Source organism: Panthera onca, chromosome A2 (assembly GCF_046562875.1).
Source record: "Panthera onca isolate mPanOnc1 chromosome A2, mPanOnc1 haplotype 2, whole genome shotgun sequence".
NCBI classification, from domain to species: Eukaryota; Metazoa; Chordata; class Mammalia; order Carnivora; family Felidae; genus Panthera; species Panthera onca.
In genome coordinates, this window is record NC_138340.1 from 50,333,910 (window position 1) to 50,355,154 (window position 21,245).

The 21,245-nt window shown below is 52.0% G+C and overlaps 1 protein-coding gene across 4 annotated transcripts in view; it reads right to left on the reverse strand.

The window, feature by feature from the left end:
- Positions 1 to 1,860: 1,860 nt before the first annotated feature.
- Positions 1,861 to 21,245, reverse strand: part of SSUH2 (ssu-2 homolog) — a 31,075-nt gene continuing 11,690 nt past the window's right edge. Inside the window, exons 2-12 of one of the 4 annotated variants that reach the window (XM_060631630.2) lie at positions 21,107 to 21,205; positions 20,644 to 20,725; positions 18,916 to 19,048; positions 17,370 to 17,430; positions 16,168 to 16,292; positions 14,617 to 14,679; positions 12,811 to 12,923; positions 11,624 to 11,716; positions 10,976 to 11,081; positions 8,816 to 8,923; positions 1,861 to 4,331 (exon numbers count right to left, since the gene is read on the reverse strand). In XM_060631630.2, the coding sequence (XP_060487613.2) occupies positions 4,185 to 4,331; positions 8,816 to 8,923; positions 10,976 to 11,081; positions 11,624 to 11,716; positions 12,811 to 12,923; positions 14,617 to 14,679; positions 16,168 to 16,292; positions 17,370 to 17,430; positions 18,916 to 19,048; positions 20,644 to 20,725; positions 21,107 to 21,205 (1,130 nt within the window). In that variant the 3' untranslated portion in view covers positions 1,861 to 4,184. The remainder of the gene's footprint in view (positions 4,332 to 8,815; positions 8,924 to 10,975; positions 11,082 to 11,623; positions 11,717 to 12,810; positions 12,924 to 14,616; positions 14,680 to 16,167; positions 16,293 to 17,369; positions 17,431 to 18,915; positions 19,049 to 20,643; positions 20,726 to 21,106; positions 21,206 to 21,245) is intronic. The other 3 variants (XM_060631631.3, XM_060631632.2, XM_060631633.2) reach the window with 3 other exon arrangements.

A 21,245-nucleotide genomic window follows, 5' to 3' on the forward strand; every position in this document is an offset into this window, starting at 1 on the left:
ACACCCCATGCACACACACAAACATGCACACACACACACTTATACACCTATACCTCATGCACACACACATGCACACAGGATACACACACCCTATACATGGACATCCCATGCACACAACCCTATACATACACACTCCATGCACACAAACACGCAAATATACACACATGTGCATACACCATGCATATGTACACACATATCATGAATGCACCCATGCACATGTACACACATATACACATATGTACACACACACACACACACACACACACACACACAAGCACACATGTATCCTCTCTCATTCCAGGACCATATCCCTCCCCTGAGACCAAGGTTAGTCCGAATTCTTATTTTAACAGCCAAACTGCAGAGGATAGCAACCCTACAACCCCAGCAAATACAGGGAAGGGAAGTTCAAGGTTTAGACAGGGAAAGGACCCAATCTCAATTTCAACTCTCTGGCTTAAGATGTCATTTGGGGCAGAGTACACAGAAAAACTCCGGAACATCATCCCTGGATAAACTCAGCACTTTCTGTGTGTGCCTCTAGTGGACAGGTGCCCAACTTCCAGAGGTCTCTCTGATAGTCCCAGGCTGCCCCCAGTTTAGGGGGAGAGGGTTCCATGTGACCTAGGCTGGCCAATTCAGTCACTACATTCACTGGTCAGTGATTGGTTCAAGAATGGGCATGTGACCCAAAACAAGCCACTGAGAACCTTCCCTGCGACCTCTGTGTGAGAGTCTCTGGAAAATTAGCTTGCAGCCCCCTCTTTCCTGAGGTCATTGAACTCATATGATGAAATTCCAGAGCTGCTGGTAGCTGTCTTACTGCCAAGGTATGGAAAGCTTGCCTGTGAACAAAAGCAAAAAAGAGAAAAGCAGATAGGAAAAAGAGGGAAGGAGGGCAGGAGAGACCACGTTGGAATGAAATCCTTCAAAACCCTGGATCCAGCTATACCTGAAGCTGGTAAACTTTATTAAGGGATAAGAGCTAATCAATGAGTCAATTTGAGTCACTGTCACCTGTAATCACTACTACTGACTTGGGTCTTAGGTATCCTCCTCTTATAAAGCTACCTGACTATCACATTCATTCTTTCATTGTCCCCTGCATATATTCTCTCCTACTATAGTCTTATAGTCTTATATACTATAGTATATAGTCTTATAGTCTCTCCTATAGTCTTAGGGCAGAGACTGCAGATCTCCATGAAACCCTCACAAAGCCCAGCATGGTTCTGGCCGCCTGGCAGACTGACCATCAGTGAATAGAGAAGAACAGGGCTAGGGCTCTCCTTTGGGAAAGCAACAAAGAATAAGCAAATCACTTGAGTTTGTGTCCTTTTAAAACAGAATGGAGACCAGAGCCACAGTCTGTGGTGGCCAGTGTTGGGGTCCAAGCTGTCCTAATATTCTAATCTCTACCCCCCCCCCCCAGTGACTTCAACTAGGTTTAGGGCTACACACAGACAGCCAACTCAGCCCGGGGATAATAGAAAGAGGCAGAAATAGAAAATGAAGTCATACCCTGGCTGCAGCGAAGGTCATAAAAATAGCTAACACTGCAGGGAGAAACAAGCGACTGTTATCAAACAGCCAGAAGACCCAGGAATTATTTGGGACTTTTGCCAGAACCACGGGAACTAAGGGCCCTGTGGCTAGTAACCCACTGGTACTCAACTGGAACAGTGTCTCTCTGGACCCACTTTATCCCAGCTAGATTTTCTCTTTGGGTTCACACACCAACAGTATGTACTGCTCACTGGACACTTTTTTTTTTATCCTAAAAGGACACTCATGTATAGTCCACTTACCTGTTTTTAAAAATAGAAAACAAAAAAGCAATTGAAGGCACAAACTGAACTATTGCAGAGGAATGAGAAGGAAGTAATATTTTAATGCACGTTATGTGAATTTGTGGATGCTCAGGCAGGACTGCACGAGGAGCAGTAATGGGGTCGTCAGGGAATTACTCCTTTGGACTTCAGGGTAATAAGAGATCCAGAAGCAACTTCAAACAAGACATGCAGGAAAATCAAAGAACAGAGCCGAACGCTAAATAAGAATTACCACTGCATCAATCTCAGCCACTGCTGAGATTTTGTGTAACCAGGTTCTCTGTGAATGTCAGTGGGGTATCTGCAAGTTGTGTAAGATGTGATACAGGCTTCGTCATACGGATTGCTAGACATCCCGCCTTCCTGGACTCCGTCTACCAAATGCCAACCGTGTCCCTTCCAATCACTGCAACAAACAAAGCCCGTGCCCTCCGTTGGTACAAACGCCCCCAGAAGCATCCCCTCTGAGGCCCACAGAGGTAAGCTGGAGGAACCTCAGGGTTAGAGGTGTTGGCCTCCTAGACTTGAGCGTGACAGAGCTACAGGAGGAAGAGGAGGAAGGGAGGCTTGTAGTACTCTCCCGTAGTAGTCCGTCCCCAGGGGCAGAATGCACCACCACCCAGGGGTGCACCTCATCCTGGCCTCAGCCTCCCCTATAGGCGGAGCCTGTGGCGTTGGCGGGGGGCAGCTGGATCCAGGGGCCAAGTCTGAGCCGGGAAGGTTTGCCAGGTCAGGTGACTCAGATTCTCCCAGCTCACGGCCCTTTGCTTCTGCATTTCCCCTTGTCTGCCAGGTGGTCCCAAGCGAGCAGGACACCCCTCCCAGGGCTGCGGCTCCCTGTTAGCAAGACCCCCACGGGTATGTAGTTCGGCCAGGCTTGGTGGGGAAGGGGGGACAGCAGTAATTGAACAGGACACAGCGAGTCCCAGGGGGTGGGGTGTAACAGGTGAAGGTGAAGTGCTCATCTGCATACCATCTGTCAACAGTGCCCTGGGGGGGGGGGGGTGGTCTCAGACATCCCAAGCTTCTTCTAACCAGGCCTGTTATGTCCACATCCTCACACACCGAGGTGGACAAGGGCTGCAGGCCAGCAGGGGCCTGGGGATCAAGAGGGCATAGACTGACCCTCTCGGTGTGTAGCGATTCCCTTCTGGGTAGGGTGCGGAGGGAACAGTATGACAGGGGCCTCTGGTTACCCCCAACCAGCTGCACAGCAGCCCGCCTGGCCCCCCAAAACAGCCTGGGCGTTCAGTCTTCAGAGCATCTTCTGTACCCACCCAGCCTTGCTGCACGTGACTGGGTTCACAGGACACCCTGCCACGTGAGCAGGTTCTAAGGTAGGCAGGTGATGTAAGAACCCACATACACCCCAAATCGCCCTCCAAAGCCGACCCTCGCATATGCACCATGTCACCATCCAATACAGCAGCTTTGTCCCCTGGCCTGGAAACAGATCTCTAGTTTTTCAGTTGGGGTGTGTGTGCGGGGCGTCTACCCCTGGAGCTGCCACATGGAGAGGAAGCCCAGGCTGCATGGAGAGGTCACATGTAGGTGTCCAGCTCATGGCCCCTCGCAGACGTCCCAGCCAACGGCCACCATCAGCCGCCAGACCCCTTGGTGAACCAGCTTTCAGATGATTTCAGTCCCCTGCTTTTGAGGCACCAGAGTGTTAAAATCTTCCCCGTGAGGCTTCAGACATCACAGAGCAGAGATAAACCATCTCCGCTGTGACGGTAGCTGAATTCCTAGCCCACAGAATGGGGAGTAAATGTTCTTCTCTTCTCTTTTTTTTTTAAGTAGGCTTCACGCCCAGCTCAGAGATTGAACTCATGACCTTGATGTCAAGACATGAGCTGAGATCAAGAATTGGATGCTTACGCAACTGAGCCCCCCAGGCACCCCTATATTTTGTTCTTGATGCTTCGAGAGCACTCTTTGGTATGCATTAAGAGGCAGCCAATCCGTAGGAGACCTTTAAACATCTCAGCAAGGCTCAGCTGGGCCAAAGGCACTGACAGTGGCACAACAGAACTGAGGCAAGCAAGTCAAGGGAGAAGCAAAATCAAACTGCACGCTCGATCGGGGCGCTGGCTTCGAGACCAGAGGCGTGGCCCCGGCCATTTCAATGATGTGTTGTGAGGAAACGTGTGTAGGTTAAACGCATGCTGGATTCCACCAGGCGAGCTCTGGGGAAGACTTGTGGCTTGACAGATGATAAGCCGAATTGTCTGAAAGGACACACCAGGGTTTATACAAGATGGTTCAATGGAGCCAGCGATGAGTGAGCTCGGGGACCTCGGCTGTGCTCCGTGGCAAACAAGACTGGCAGGCCGTGGAGACAGCTGTGCCCTGTCAGATGATGGTGCAGCCAAAGCAGTACCGGTCCGGGTAGTCCACCACATGTACCCTGTGGTCAGTGCCATAGATGTAGTAGACATATGTCTGTCCCTGGTACCAGTAATGGACTTCTGTGACGGGGATCAGCTCAATGGTCTGGCGCTGGGGAAACAACGGGCCGAGAAAAACTTCAGTGTTCGAGTCACTTGCCTGCTCAAGAATCTTCAGTAGCTCCCTACTACTCTGTGGGATGAAGTTTATGCTCTGGAGTTGGCGTTTTGGCTCCCATATGCCTTTCTAGATGTACCTCATACTACACTCCTTCAAACACACTGAGCTCTGGCCCAAACCGACTTCTCAGCTTTAGCCACTATCTGATTCTATGTTTCAGAAAGTGGGGGGGGGGGGGGGGGAATCATCCCCAGGGACGTCCCAGGGTGTATGGAAAGCCACCAGCCAAACAGGACATCTTCCAGAAGCATTAATTTTTAGATGGGGAGGAAGAGCAGAGAAAGGTGGAAGATAAAGTCATTTTAAACATTTTTGTATTAAAACAACCATGGAGGGGTGCCTGGGTGGCTCAGTCGGTTCCGCGGTCAACTCTTGATGTCCGTTCAAGTCATGACCTCCCAGTTTGTGAGTTTGAGCCCCATGTCGGGCTCTGTGCTGGCATCGCAGAGCCTGCTTAGGATTCTCTCTCCATCTTTCTCTGCCCCTCCCCCATGCTCTGTAAATAAATAAGTTTAATTTAAAAAAACAACCATGGAGATGTTAGGGAGTCCACGACACAATCTGAACTAAAATATAAGGTTAAACGTTGACACCAAAGAAATTCCAAAGTCTGCTAGTCTGCTTCAGGCTATTTTCACAGGACCCTCCCTCCCCCACCATGGTTTTGCTCTGACCTCCCTTTGAAAGCAGTCCTTCTCAAACACCACCCCTCCTTTTACAAACAGGGAAACTGAGGCCCATGGGCTCACGGAATTTCAGGTTGGGAACATCATCCAGGTCAAGGTCCGTGTGGGTAGTGCTCTACTCTCCTCCCAGCACGTGGCCTGTACCTGAGAGCCTGGGGCACTCACTTCCCCCAGCAGAGCGGTCCTGAGGTGTCTCATTCTCTGGCCCCTCTGCTGAGCAGTTACTCTACAATCTTCCAGAATTGCAGAGCCCTGAATAGAATGTGGGAGACCACCTTGGGAGAGAACACGGGCATCCAGCTGAAACATCCACCCCCGTTAGCGCTAGGTGCTGCTGTGTTGGGACAGCTCCCTACAGGGGACACAGCAAAGTCACTCCTCATCAGTCAAGCTAAGCTTCCTTGGGGATGTACTGCGGGCCAGGCTCTGTGTCAAAACCCCAACGTTCTCCAGCACAAGCTGCTTCTTTGTCCCAGACTCACATCTTGGGGGGATCCCAAACCCAGAGGGAGGTGGTGTGGATGGCCCAGGGTTAGACCTTCCTCCTTCAGGATGTTCCATTCCTTGGGAACAGCTCCAGCTCTCTCACTGTAGGTGAAGGTCCAGAGGCCTTCAGGGAAGGAGAAACAGGCCAGGGAGGGGGGCTGTGAAAAAAAGGACCCCTGTTCCACTGGAGGGGCGGCTGAAGGGCAGTGTGATATTGCGGCAGGAAGAGGGGACTCAGAGTCAAGGAGCGCATCTTCCATGAAGTTTTCTGTGCCATCTTAACTTCCTTTCTCTAGGAAATGGGGGTGAGAGCTCCTATGCCACAGGGTTGTTGAGATAACCGAATGAGATCCAGAGACTTCCCAGAGGCCAGAAAGTTGTCTCTGAGTGGTAGTTTTGGAAATAAAAGGTAGAAGACCCCTCTTTGACGTTTTGGTATGGAGGACACAAAATGAGAACCAAGAGGCAAGAGGAGGCGGGAGCCCACATCACTGCTCCAAACGCCTGGGCAGTATGGTCAGGGCCGCTCTCGTTTCCAGGCTTTTCTACCAGAACCAAATGGAGAGCAACACCAATACCACCCTTTCCTGCCTCCCTTGGCTTCTGATGCAAAAGGTCTTCAGGTTTGAGGCTACTGATTGGTTAGGACATCAGCTGCCATCAGGTGGCTACCTTGTAATCAGCCACGGATCTGTTGACACGCCTTGGTCATGCCCCCAGGATGAGCAGATTCCAAGTCTGAGAGCAAGAGCAGGGCACGGGGCAGGTGTCATGAGGGGTGTGTCCTCAGGCTGACTCCACTAACTTCTCAATCCTGAACAAACTATCCTCGGACAACTTTGTCTCCAGATGCAGGACCAAAGGACAATTTGAGGAAGGGATTCACAAGAGCCCTTTTCTCTCAGTGCTAATCCCTTTTAACACGACACACCCGTCTGCCCCTGGCTTACATTTCCCTGCTCCGGGACTGGTTCACAGAGGGCTTGTGTTGCCGAAGACAAGACTACACTCTAGGGGAAGGCCGCAGGAGACCCAGGCCTGCCACCAACATCCTGTGTGATCTCGGGCAGGTCACTTCCCCTCTTCAGGCCTCAGTTTCCCCAGCTGTCAAAATTAAGGGCCCAGAAAGGATTCAAATTATCAGTCTCAGAAATAAAAGAATCTCAGGATAATCACAAGTGTCACAAGCTGACAGGCCCATTCCTAGAGTAGACACCTCAATCCTGGGGGCTCTCCATGTGACCCACACCGTGAATATGAGCTCCGCAAGAGCAAAGTCCCACAGAGACGATGTTCTGGGTCTTCCATGAACAAGGTTCTTGTCCCACCCATGCTCCTGCAAATCTGCCTCTTCTCTGCTGCTCATAGCCCATTGTCCTTCCTCAGAGTCCTGTCCTTGAGTTACGGAGCCCATGTCTCACAGAGAATGCACAAAGTGCCTGCGAAGCTGTGCCCGATGTTTGGACGGTGCTAAACAGCAAGAGGCCAGTTCCCTCGTCTCCAGGCACAGAGTTGCTGAGGTGTAACGAGCGCACAGAGGTCCCCTGGGACAGGGTGGTGGCAGGCCCTCGCCACACCTCACCCTTGTGTGACCCCTGCCCCTCCCATGCTGGCTCCCCTAGTCCTTTACAGGTTCCTCCTGGGAGCCCTTCCTTGACAAATGTCCTGCACACAAGCTGTTGTCTCGAAGCTGCTTCTGCAGAGCCCAACCTAAGGCAGGGTCCAACCCAGCTCATTTGAAAGATGAGGACACCAAGGCCTTCAGGAGGGGAGAGGGTGGCTCAGAGCCACGTGTATGTGCCAGAGCTGACAAGCAGATCCCATCCCTGCAGTGTCTGGCCTCAGATCCCCCTTCGCTGATAGCCCCGTAAACCTGCACTGGCTTTCAAAGAGCCGCTGGTGTGCCTTGAGTGCAGTGAGTAATAACATTTGACTTGGAGCTAGGAAGTGGGTTCTACTCCTGGGTTCTTGCACTAAGAAGCTGCGTGATTTTAGGTAAATTGCTTCCACTCTCTGAGCTTCCTTTGATTTACTGGAAAACTCATGGGTTCAGGCTAGACTAAGGGGTAGCTGACATCACCCCACAGGCCAAAGCCAGCCCGTCAGCCCATATGGTATTCCTAGCATTTTTAAAGCTTTGTTCTCAATCTTGAAAAATTGGAAGGTTTCCTATAAAAGTCTGGCTTTCAGAGGGTCCAAAATCTCTGCCCCTGTGCCTGCACAAAGATGAGTCATGGCTGGCTCCTTTGGAGAAGACGGCTCTCTCACTCATGTTACCACCCGGCCGTGGCAGGTCTCTGAGTTTGCGGTGCCCCCAATCCAGCTCCGAGATGGGATTCATTACTTTTTAATTAAATGCATCCTTCTCTCCCCTGCAAACAGGCGAGATGTGCAGAAAGGGAAGGGGAGATACTCATTGCAGAGGGACCAGAAGGAAAAGGGACATTTTGAGCAGCAGTTTCCAAGCACTTAAAGCAAACCCTCTGAAGGAGTGTTAACGTCTCTTTTTCACTGGTGAGAAACCAGACTTCGGGGAGGAGGAAGTAGCTGGCCCAGGAGAATGTCAGGACACAGGAGAACCTGGATCTAAGCCTATTAGACTCAGGGAGCTCAGCCCTGGCCATTCCGGGGCCAAACCCCCATCTCCTCCAGGGACCCCCATCAAGCAGCTGGCTGCAGGGACCATTCAAAGCTGCAAGAGGCAACATCGCCACCTAGTGGCCATCCCAACACAGCACGAAAGCAGCCTAACCCTGGGGGCCTCCACCGCTCCCCAAGGGAGGTGGGAGAAGACAGGCCTTGGATTTAGAAAGTGCCCTGAAGGGCAGAACTTTAGGTGCCAGACTTGGGTAAGCCCTGAATCCTGAACTTCCTCCACCCATCCCTCTCTGAATATTCTAACCCACAGGGTTAAAATCAAGATCTCACTGCCACACTCCTGCTTGAGACCCTACAATAGCTTCCAGTTGCTCTCAGGATAAGAATCCTAATCTTGCACAATTTCCAGTGGTCCCACCTTCTGTGGAGGCCCCACAGTGCTCTGCTCTCTGCCCTCCAGCCACACGAGTCTCAGGTCAGTCTCCAGTACTGACCCCCTTCCTAAACTGGGGCTCCTGTCCTCCACCCCTCCCCTAACTGATGCCTTCCCGCCCTTGTCTGGAAGGGCCCCCCCCCCCAGCAGGAGCCCCAGCCTGGCCCCAGAAGCCTGGCCTCCCCACAGCCCCCGACCCCTACCCCACTCACCTGCTGCAGGACTCGGGCCCGGGGGGACAGGGCAGCGCTGTGCTCCGCAATGCCCCTCTGGGAGGCCAGAGAGATCTCCCGCAGCGGGAAATCCACAATGGGGTACACCTGCGGGAGAGACACAGCTGACCTGCTGCCCTGACCCAGGGTGTCAGCACCTGGAGCCTTACAGCTCTGATTCACACGGGGCAGAAAGCAAGCCCAGACAGGGAAGGGCCCCCGAGGCCAAGAAGTGAGTGGGTGGGAATTGTTGAACCTCCAGGTGCCCCTGACCTCCTGGGGAATTCCAACCAAGAAAGCGGGGCTGTGGGACAGGCAGCAATCCTTCTCCTGCAGCCCACTCTCACCCAGCACACCTTTGCTGCTGACTCGGGCTTGGGGTGGGGCTTCCTGAAGGGGTCATGCCTGAACTGAGCCCGTAGGAAGTCAGATTGGGGTGAAGAAAGGCGGGTGAGGAATACTATTCCACCACAAAAAAGAAGGAAACCTTGCCGTGGGAGACAACACGGACGGACGTCGCGGGCATTGTGCTAAATGAGATCAATCATTCAGAGAAAGACAAATGCCATATGATCTCATTTATACATGGAATCTAAAAAACAAACTCCTAGATAGAGAACAGACTGGTGGTTGCCGGGGCGGGGGAAGGTGAGATGGGAGAAGGTGGTAAAAAGGTACAAACTTAGGTATAAAATAAGTAAGTCCTGAGGATGTGACATGGTGACGATAGTTAATAATACTGTGTTGTATATTTGAAAGCCGCTAAGGCACTAGATCTTAAAAGTGCTAATCATGAGAAAATAAAAACTGTAACTGTGGTGACAGATGTTAACTAGACATTGTGATGATCACTTCACCATACATACACATATTGAATCACTGTGTTATACAGCTGAAACGAATATGATGTATGTCACTTGTGCCTCAACTTATAAAAACCCATACTACAGGGGCGCCTGGGTGGCTCAGTCGGTTGGGCATCCGACTTCAGCTCAGGTCATGGTCTCACAGTTCGTGGGTTCGAGCCCCGCATCGGGCTCTGTGCTGACGGCTCGGAGCCTGGACCCTGCTTCGGGTTCTGTGTCTCCCCCTCTCTCTGCCCCTTCCCTGCTCATGCTCTGTGTCTCTCTGTCTCTCAATAATAAATAAATGTTAAAAAAATAAATAAAAAATAATCCATACTATAAAGTGAAAGAAGCCAATCTGAAAAGGCTACATACTATGAATGAAAGAGAGAGAGAGAGAGAGAAAGAAGAGAAAAAGGCTGAGCACCTGGTCTCTCTAAGAGAAAACAGGATGACCCTGCTCAGATATCCCATAAAGGCCAAGTTCCCTGCCAAGACCTACAGCAGAGGTTGGCAAATCTGTTTTGCAAATGGCCACACAGTAAATATTTTAGGCTTTGTAGGCCATAGGGCCTCTGTCTCAACTACTCAATTCTGCCCTTGTAGCACGAAAGCAGCCACAGACAATAAGTAAACAGACAGGCATGGCTGTGTTTCAATAAAACTTTATTTATAAAAGCAAGGCCAGGGCCAGATTTTGCCAACCCCTGTCCTACCGGACTCTCCCTGATCTGGTTGCTGACACCTCTCGTGTCTTAGCTGCTTGCTCTGCCCGACTCAAGTCCCTCCTGTCCCACTGCCCTCTGCTGCTCCCTCTGCTGGACCCCTTGGCTCGAGTCCACATGGTCTACTCCCCCACCGCACCGTTCTGGTCTTTGCGCAGGGTCACTTCCCGGCCACCAGCTGAAACCACACCCCTCCATGTCTCTTTTCCCTGCCTGCATATTTTCAGTGGCCCTTACAACCATCTGACATTGGGGTGGAATACTATTACCTTCTCCCTCACCGGACTATGAGAGATCTACAAGAGTGAGCATTTTGTTCCACGGTATCCCCAGGGCCTAGAATAGTGCCTAGTATGGGCAGAGGGTCTCAAGGCTTGTGTGAGGGTGTGGGGGGAGGAGGAGGAAACACAGGGTCGAGCATGTGAAATTCAGGAGAGAACTGGCCCCACAGGCCCCAGCAGTCACTCTCCTGCTTGGCAGCAAGCACCATCGTCACCCAGCCCGTCTTTGTCTTTCCGAGTGAACGAAGCACACACAGGAGGGGAGGGCAAACCCAGCTTCCGTGCTACGGTCTTCGAATCCCTCCTTACCGCGGTGTTTTCGTCCTTAAAGAGGCTTTCTCCTTTGGCTTTGGCAAGGAGCTCCCTGGGGCAATTCAGCCGGTGCTCAGATACAAACTCAAACAGGCTGTTTTTCCTGGAAGTGCAGAGGATAGGTTTGGAATCGGACAGGTGTCGGCTGGAGGGCTTGCATGACTACCGGTGGGGCCTTGGGAAAGTTCTTTAGCCTCTTTGGGCCTCAGCATCCTCATCTGTACAGTGGGAAACTGAAGTACTGACAGTTCTGTTCTATTACCTCATTCTGTCCTTGCCTGTGAAGCCCTTAGCACGGCGCCCAACAAGGGAAACCCATAGCGCATGGGGAGCCTTCCCTGACATGGGAACTTAAGACACAGGGACTCTAGTCCCAGAAGGGAAGGCCCAGGCACTGAGTGGCTGCTGCACTAGAAACTGGCAATGTCAGAATTTGAACTCGGGTCTGTCCGTTGTGGAGCACGCCAGCATCCAGCCACCCACCCTGCCTCTCCCCAGGGACCTCCCCCCTCCCAAGTGGCCTAAAGCCCTTTTCTCCCAGCGCAGAACCCTGCATTGTGAAAGCCCCAACCAAGTGGAGTTTCTCTGCAGAAACCAGTCCAGGCCATGTCCCCTGGCCTCCCCCATGGGGCCACAGCCACATACCACATGATGACCAGCTGGATGAAGTGCAACAGTCTCTTCTCCCCCTTGCAGGTGGCACAGGTCTTGCTTCCCCTCCCTGAGCACGTGCTGCACCTGAGAGGGGCACATGGTCGGCACCACTCACATAAGTCACGGGGTCCTGGCGGCTTCCAGCACGCCCACCCCCAAATCCTTCCTCATAGAGTTGGACTAAGGTGAACACCACTGGCTTCCACTCCCCACCATCTAGGCCTCCTGCTTCTGGTGGCAGTGCCCCAGTTTCCCTTTGAAGACCACCCTTTCCCCACCCAGCCCACATGGATTGTGGGCTTTCCCCAACCCCTTCTATGACTAGCTTCGGACCTGGGCGTGCCCAGTCAGTTCAGTCCATCTCTATGGCCACAGTGGCTGACACAGATATGAGCACATGACCCAGTTGAGTGCAATGAGATCTGCCCTGTAACTGTTTCTGAAACTATCAGGAGAGGGATATCCCTATCTACTGAGGCTACTACGCTTGGAGCCATTGGCTGTCCCCTCTTTTACCACAAGAGACAGCTTGCCTGAGAATGAAGTCAACACAAAGACACACCGGGTGAGGGACTGAGACAGAGTCCTGGTGACATTGCTTAAGCACCTGGATCCAGCTGTACCTGAAGCCATCCCAGAAATATAATTCTGGACTTTTCTTCCACAAGGGCAGGGTTTTTTGTTAAGCTCATTTGAATTAGGATCCTTTCACATGTAAATAAAAGAAACCTGAGCGAACAGAGATGGAACTCTGTTGATTGTTCAGTCAATCAAGCAACCTTCCTTGACTCCTGCACTCAGGCCCTGCAGTGAGTTATAAATAAGAATTTGCCTAGGCCCCGATCCTCAGAGAGTTAAGGATATCTGGCTCGAGTGGTTTCCTGTATTCATTTCCCCACCATGTGGGCGGGAAGAAGTCTCCCCTCCTAAAACCCTCCCTCCCTTCCTCTCTGCAGCACTTCATTCTTTACATCTGTACCCACAGACTGCTGGACGAGTTCTAGTCTCTTCTTGAAGTATCAAGCCTGGAGGAAGGCTCACCCACTCCACAAATATTTACTGAGTACCTACTACACACACAGCTCTGGGGCACAGGAGCGACAAGACAGGGTACCCAACTGCCCTCCAGAAGGGCAGACAATGAAAAGCAAGAAAGCTGGTAAGGGAGCACTCTTCACCTCGGTGCCGGGGAGACCCGCTCATACCTTCGCCTGCCAGACCCCGAGCACATCTGACATCTCCGGGACTGCTTGGCTTTGCGCTTGGCTCCACTGCAGGAGGGACACCTCACCTGCGGACACACCACGGCCTCAGCCCCTGCTGGCCTCCCAGGGAAGGGGGCAAAGGGCATCCTGAGACCTGGTTCAAATCCCAACCCGGTGATCCTGAACAAGCCACTTGTCTCCCTGGGCCTCAGCCCCTTCATCTGTAAGATGGAAGGGGAACACTGTACCTTTGGGCCCCACCAGCTGTTGCCTTCAAAGATGCTACAGCCTTATATCTGTGTGTCTCCTGAGACATCATTCTCTCCTGCTCCTCTCTGATCCCCATGACTCCTGAGACTCTGCCCTGACCAAACAGCCATGGCCAGAGGGACTGGGAAGAGGGGCGGGCTGGCTGAGGAGCCTGGAGTTGGGAATGGGGAGCTCAGTCTTGGAGAGGCCCCCAGGCTTCGTTCCCACAGTTGGCTCACAAAGGCCTCTGGAGACATTCCAGGGAAGAGGGAAGGGAAGAAGGGGAGCAGGGGTGGAGGGAGGAACACAAAAGATCACAGGGAGGGGCTCCACGAAGGCTGCAAGGGGGTGCATGGCAGGAGCAAGGGCACAGGAGACAGAGGCGGGTGGGAGGGCACAGGCGGGCCCCACAGGTGGCCTGTGAGTAGGCAGAGGAAGGCACACAGCAGGTGGAAGGTGGGCATCCAGAGGGTGGAAGGCAGGTGGGCAGAGGGAAGGATGGAGGAAGACATGGCTTAACGTGGTGAGTGGTCAATATGTGTCCAAAAGATCAGGAGCAAATGGGGAAAGCTGAGGACACATAAGGGGCATGATCTGACTCCCAGTGTGGTGAGCAGCCCCGAAGGCTGATGGCACCAGAGCCTGGCAGTGTGCTTACAGACCTGTACTAGGTTGACCAGTATCTCCCCCACCCACCCCCCAAAATTTATAGCTACCAGAACCTCCGAATGTGCCTTTATTTGGAAATAGTCTTTGAAGATAGAATTAGTCCAGATGAGGTCATGCTGGACGATGGTGGGGCTTAAATCTAGCGCCTGGTGTCCTCACATTCTGAGGGAGCCCCAGGACACACGCGGAGAATGGAGTGGTGCACCTACCGGCCAGGGTGCACTGGACTGGGGGGCAGCTGCCAGAAGCTGGAAATGTGGCTCGGGCCCTCCAGAAAGAACCAACCCCATGGATAGCTTGACTTTGGATTTCCAGCCTCCAGAAATGTGAGAGAATAAAAATCGGTTGTCTCAGCCCCCCCACCCCCAGTTTGTGGTAATGTATCATGCTCTCTAAGACACAAACACAAGGCCCCCATCTATATTTTGCCTCTAGAAGCTCCCATGAACGTCACTTTTTCAGACTCATCTCCCCATCCTGCAAATGCTGGTCGCTTGTCAGTCTTACCCAAAGACAGAGGGTTCCCAGTGGGAAGGCCCACCTCTTATGGGGTCCTCTTACAGGGCCCAGCACAGAGCGTGTACTCAGTCTCAACAAATGTTTGTAAATGAATGAGAAAAAAAGGAAAAGAATTGAAATCATAAACCATAAACCACTGCAGTGAACAAAGGCCAGTAGCAGACGCCCAATCCAACTTTCCCATTTTGCAGGTGAGCAAATGGAGGCCCAGAAAGGGAGGACAACTTGCCTCAGGTCACACTGTTAGTGGGGGAGCCCCATACCCGGGGCAGAGCCCTCTGTCCCCGTGTGGTGCCTCCTCCCACATCATCACTTACTCACCAGAGGCCACACAGGACTCACCATGCCGGCCCCGTGGCAGCCACTGCATTTGTAACGCCCACGCCCATGGCATTTGTGGCATTCCTGAAAGTGAAAACCTCTCCTGGGCTCCAGTTTCCCAAGGCCCAGCACCTCCTGACTTCACCTGCCCCACACCCACTCTACAATGTCACCAGCCCAAACAGAGGTGCAGCCGGTAAGGCCCAGGGCAGGAAGGTAGCCATTCTCACTTGATGAGGATTGAATCCTCATCAAAGGGCCTTGAATGCCAAGCCAAGGAGGTCATGTTACCATTTCCTCAGAGCCCCAGCCCAGTCTGTTCTCTGAACTCCGTGCTCCCAGGCTACGCCACAAAGGCCGACGTCCTTGGCCCACTGGGTAGCTGAGAGGTCTTTTGGAACAGACGCCATAAAAACTGCACAGCATTTCTGTGCAAGGCAAAGAGCTGGCTATTGGAATTTAATCACCAAATCAAAATAGCTTTTCCACTCCTGAGAAAAGAATGGAACGCCCTCCTGACCTCTCAAAGTCCTGGTCATCACGTGACACTATGAAAACTCATAGGTTACGTGCTTGAATCAAGTTCTAAAGTGAAAATAAGGCAGGTAAAGAGATGAGAACAGAATGGGAAATATCACATGTGTGGTTTTGTAATATGTTACAAAATATGTTACAATGTTGGCCTCATTGCAGGTCGCAATTACATTTCCATAGGACAGGACAGAAGTCCAATTTTGTCCCTTTAATGACTCTGCTGAAAATCCAAACAGTTTGAACTTTATTTTGTATCAGTTTCATTCAGCACTTCAGCCGTTTACTGTTTACTGGTCGGGCAAAAATAAAAACACACTGAGGGTCTAGGAATGTGAATGTTCACTGTTTAAAGCTGGTGACAGGTTAGTAAATGGAATCATCCTTTCGCTATGTGACTATTCTCTAATCTGCATGAATTAAAAAAATTTTTTAATGTTTACTTATTTTTGAGAGAGAGAGAGAGTGAGCAGGGGAGGGGCAGAGAGAGAGAGGGACAGAGAATCCAAAGCAGGCTCTCTGATGACAGCAGCGAACCGTGAGCTGATGACCTGAGCCGAAGTCGGCTGCACAACCCACCGAGCCCCTAATTTGCATGGAATTTTGGATGGGTCTATATTCCTTGCACTGGGTTTCCTTAGAATTAGCCCGATTAATAGCCAAGGAATGAACCACCAGTCTGCATTCTGGATTTTCTTTTCTTAAAAAATAAAGTTTAGGGGCGCCTGGGTGGCTCAGTCAGTTAAGCGTCCGACTTCGTCTCACGTCTTGATCTCGCGGTCCGTGGGTTTGAGCCCCGCGTTGGGCTCTGTGCTGACAGCTCAGAGCCTGGAGCCTGTTTCAGATTCTGTGTCTCCCTCTTTCTCTGACCCTCCCTTGTTCATGCTCTCTCTCTGTCTCAAAAATAAATAAATGTTAAAAAAAAATTTTTTTAATAAATAAATAAAGTTTGAGGAAATACCCAGTGACTTCCTAAGATCAGCACTGTAAAGTCTGAAACCAACTCAGAGAGAAGGGCAAAGATTCCAACAATCACGTTACCTTGACCAGTGACGAATGAGGGACTTGGAACTTCCTCGTGTCTTCCTGAAACATTGGGGGGACCTGGACTTTGATGTCCCAAAGCCTGGGAGAGGTCCCTCTCTGTGGCCCATCCACTGACTGGTCTGACACAAAAAGGGATCATTGTAAGGCCAGTGAACAGCTACAAGAACAAGCTTTCATTTATTTACCAAACAGTATGGAGCCTTCACCTGATGCCAGGCATTAGGCAAGATCCTGCGCTAAGGGCCCCCTCAGAGTCTGTGGTTAAGCACCCAAGTGTTGAAGTCGAACAGACCTGGTTTGACTCCTGACTCTTCTGCTTCCCAGCTGCGCAACTCCAGACAAGTTCATTTACCTCTCTGACCTGCAATTCTCTCATCTCCAAAATGGGGGAAATACATGGCACCTACCATATAGGATGGTAGTGAAATTAAACAGAAGGCATAGCAATGCTTAGCACAGGGGTGGCACATGATAGAGGGATCAAAAGCAAGAACTGTCAACACTGTGGTGACTATTCCCCACCTTCTTGTCCTTTCTCCTTCCCCTCCTCTGTTCAAGGAGATAAGGCACAGCTACAATGATGATACAATGTAATAGGATATGGAAAGTGCTTGGGACAAGAGTTGCATAAAGCCTCTGCAAACTCAGAAGACTGACTCCTTCTGTTGGATAAGGGGTCAGCAGGTGAAGAAATCCTGAAAGGCTTCATAAAAGAGGTGACACAGGAGCTGAGTCTTAAAGGATGAACCAGTGGTCAGCAGAGAAGGAAGCGCTAAGGGCTTCCCAGAGAGAACCTTCAGCAGCTAGTGGGGTTCAGCAGCAGGCAGGATGGCACAGTGAATGGGGTCCTCAAGACTCAGGGAGGCACTGGGGATGGCCTAGAAGGCAAGCGGAAACCCAACCACACAGGCTGCCTTTGTGATCTAGCCCTGTGTGGTGGCACCAGTGTGTGGCCAAAGCCAAACCCTAGACTTTTTCAGGCCCTTCTGCAAACCACTTCCAGACAGGAAGGATTTATTTCCCAAGTTCCACACTGGAGAGTCTGGATAAAAGCCCACCCTCTCATTTTACAGAGGATGGGGAAACCAGGGCTCCAAGCAGAAGAGCATCTCACTCAGGTTAGTGGATAAGACATGTCCTGATATTTTCCACCAGCCCCTGCCATATCTGTTCCCAAGTAAACTGATTTCACTTACTGGTAAAGGGTTGAAATGTCCATTCGCTTATCCTGGATTCACTAAAAGTCTCTAGTCGGTACTATAGAGAAAAAAAAACCAGCATGTTCACAGTCATGCCCTTTAGGAAGACAGCATTGTGGAAAAAGACGAAGCTTTCCACCTGCCGAGGCTCCCCAGGAAATTGAAAGGCCCCACACCCAGCACCACAGGCTGCTTTGAACAGCTGGCAAAGATGATTTCTACTCCAGATGCCCCTGGACATCTGCAGGGAGGTCAGTCAGCCCCAGGAAATCTCCCCCGATGGGCTCACAAGCTGATTTCAGCTCCCATTTCTTTACACCCAGAAATGCTCTATAAGGCAAGCTGTGGGACAGCAATTGCCCTTTTTTTTTTTTAATGTTTTTATTTATTTTTGAGACAGAGAGAGACAGAGCATGAGCAGGGGAGGGTCAGAGAGAGAGGGAGACACAGAATCTGAAACAGGTGCCAGGCTCTGAGCTGTCAGTACAGAGCCCGACGCGGGGCTTGAACCCACAGACTGTGAGATCATAACCTGAGACAAAGTCGGATGCTTAACTGACTGAGCCACCCAGGCGCCCCAGCAATTGCCCTTTAACAGATGGAGCCCAGTCGAATCTGCTGCCTCAAACGTCCCCTTTGGAGGCATTTTTCTGCCTGATGTCAAGGTCCTCCCTCTTGATCTCATCCACAAAATCACAAAACAAGAAGGGATCTTGGACATCACCTGGCTCCTCCTCTGACACTGGAGAAAACAGAGGCTCAGAGAGGTCAGTTACCTTGACCAAGATCACACAGCTACACAGGGGCCTCTTCCCCTAGGCTCCTGCTCTAACCACTCCCTGTGAGGCTTCTATGCTTTCTGTGTGATGGTGCACTCGCCAGAGGATGGCTGTGCCAGTGGCACTAGAAAATGTGAACTTAAAAGCTGTTCCTTGGCCCTGTCGATGCAGAAGGGGACATAAGTGCCCACTGTGGTCTCAGTAACAGACAGAAGATTTCCCTGGAGCTTCGGGACCAGGGGTCATGAATAAACGATTCCTTGGCACAGATGTGACTGGCGGGATCAAGGGGAGTAGATGGGCCTTTCTTGGCCCACCTCTCCCGGAAGCGGGTTACTCATGTATTTAAAGACACGGACTTTGGTGACGGCGAACCCGATTTACGTCCTAGCTCTGTCACTTCTAGCTGTAAATTTGGGGCAAGTAACTTTACCTCTCTAAACTTTCAATTCCTCCCCTTTAACTGGTCACAGTAAGATCTACTGTGCAGGGCAGTTGTGGGACTTCATAAGACATATGTGTAATGTGCCACCCATGATGCTGAACACAGTTGAGCTTTGCAGTGAAGACTGGTAATAAGGACTCCTTGTGTCATCATGCACAACTACAGATCAGAGGAGTGGCAAAGGCACTTCAGTGTCACCGCTATTCACATGCACTGACCCCCCCAAGACTCCTTTCTCCCGTTCGACCTCACGCAAGCCACCCCCCGCCCCAAAGCCTAAAGCCCTCCCCAGGCGACCGCCAGGCCCAGGCCCCCTTACCCTGCACAACGTCTGCTGCTTCAGCTCCTGGATGATGAGGTCACCGGCGGCTGTGCTGCCATAGCAGCATTTGGAGCTCACAAAGCTGAGGAGGGCTTCCCGGGCCACTTCCTCTGTCACCAAGGGGACTCTGCTGGGGACAGAGCACAGAAGCAGGGTCTCTGGAAAGGGCCTGCAGGCTCATCAGGGCCAGCCAGCTCCCTCTTGATGCAGATGGAAATGGAGGTCAGGAGAAGGGAAGGGCCAGGCCGTGGGCCACGGTAGTGGTGAGGCACTCGGGGGTCCATCTGGGGAAGGAACCTCTGGCAGAGGGAACTGTGTGAACAGATGCCCACAGCGGGAGCAAGGCAGTTCTTTCTAGAGGACAGGACAGCAACACTGTTGTAGCTGAAGTGCAGGGCTCAGGAGAAGAGCTTAGAGAATCTTAGCACGTGCACACACACACACACACACACACACACACACACATACACACTTAAAGATGTACTTAAAGACAAATCACGCCATTTTACAGATGAGGAAAACTGAGGTCTGGAGACGATGTCACACAGCTAGGAGGAGGCAAAGTTAGGTCAGACCACGTTCCCATGTTCCTGCCCTTGGGGACCTTGCCCCCTCAGCCAGAGGAGCTATGAGCAGTGTTCATGAGAAAGCCCCTGCCAAGAACTACCAGGCCGTGGTGCCCACAGGGACCCACTGTGAGCCTGCTGGGCCAGCACGGCAATGGGTGGGAAGGAAGACAACAAATGGCCCCTTCCTTGGCCTTCTCTCTGGATGCCTCCCTCTCCTCCTAGAAAGCTCTTCCCTGAGGCCCAGCTGCCATGTCCCCTCCTAGCAAAGCCCTCCCCCACCAAGACCTCCAGGAAGCAGAAGTCCCCTCCTTCTTCCTCCCTCATATCTTCATTTACTTCTCCACAGCAGCCTGACTCCAAACAGTAAGCCCCTCTCATGCACAGCGATGTCTCCAGCACCTCTGGTCTGGTGCACAGAGGGGCCTGCGCACATGCAGGAGGTGTGGGGCCCAGAATGGCCAAGAGCACTCCATTGAGGAAGCGGGGTCTGCCCTGCGCATGGAAGGTGGGCGGCCAGGGAGGGGAAGGGGAGGCACTCTAGGCAGCACTGCGGCCAGGAGCACCCAGGAGATTCCTTGAAGGCAGGATACAGCCACCCAGCCAAGTGGCCAGACCCAGAAAGCAGGGGGTTCCACCTTCTCTCTGCACAAAGCTGGCTGGAAAGCCAGAGCTCTGTCCAGAGTCCTGGGTCCAGGGAGTCAGCAAACTCCTTCTGCAAAGGACTAGAGACTAAAGAGTTTAGGCTTCATGGACCATACAGTCTGCCTCAATCACTCACCTGTGCTGTTGTAGAACAAAAGCAGCCACGGACAGTATGTGAATAAATGGCATGGCTCTGCTCCAATAAGACTTGATTTACAAAAGCAAGCAGCGGCTGGATTTGGCCCAGGGAGCTGCAGTTCCCAACCCCTGGTCGACACCGTGCTTCTCGACTGCAGCTTGGTAGCCAAACAGCCTGAAGAGCTTGCTTGGTAAAGTACACATTCCTGGCCTCTGTCCCTGGAGGATCTGATCCAGTAGATCTGGGATCCTGATGCACTGTCAGGGTTGAGATCTGTAGACCCTAAAATCCGCGAGGAGGGCTCTTGGCACAGTGGGGGTGGGGGTGATGTGAGGGTCACTGCACATGATCCTGTGTGATGGCACCACAGCTCACCTGTGTTCCAGGAACGAGGACCAGCACCTTTGCTCCAGGGGTCTCCCTGGAGCCTCCAAAGGTGGGAACATTATCTGCTGTCCTGGAGGAGAGGGGAGGAGTCAGGGGCTCCACAGCCTAGCTCAAAGGCACAGGTATTTGCAGGGTGAAGGAAGAATAGACTGGTTGAAAGGGAGGTTGAATGAGACAAAGGGAAATGCTAATGTATCTAATGCAAGAAGAGTGGTTCTCAAACCAGCATGATTCCAGTCTTAAATACCTGTGGATATGGTCATGGAATGTTCGTGGACACAGGGCTGATGTCCCTATGTGCTCCTTGTCCCTCCCAATGGTGATAAGAGGCTTCCCAGGGCCCCCCAGGGGAAAGGGGCTGTATCCCAGCACTGGCCTGTTCCAGATAGGTCTCTGCAACCAGCATAAGCCCCAGGAAGAGGCTGTAGGAAGCAAGACCCACCAGACTTACCACCTCTTTGAAAAAGCCAGTCATAGCTGGGCAGTCTCTCCAGGAGTTCAGCTGGTGGCGCCAAAGGACTCTCGGCCTCAAAACTGAGGTCTACCACACCTGTGGAAGGAAGGCAGTCCTGAGCTTCTGGGAGGAGGGG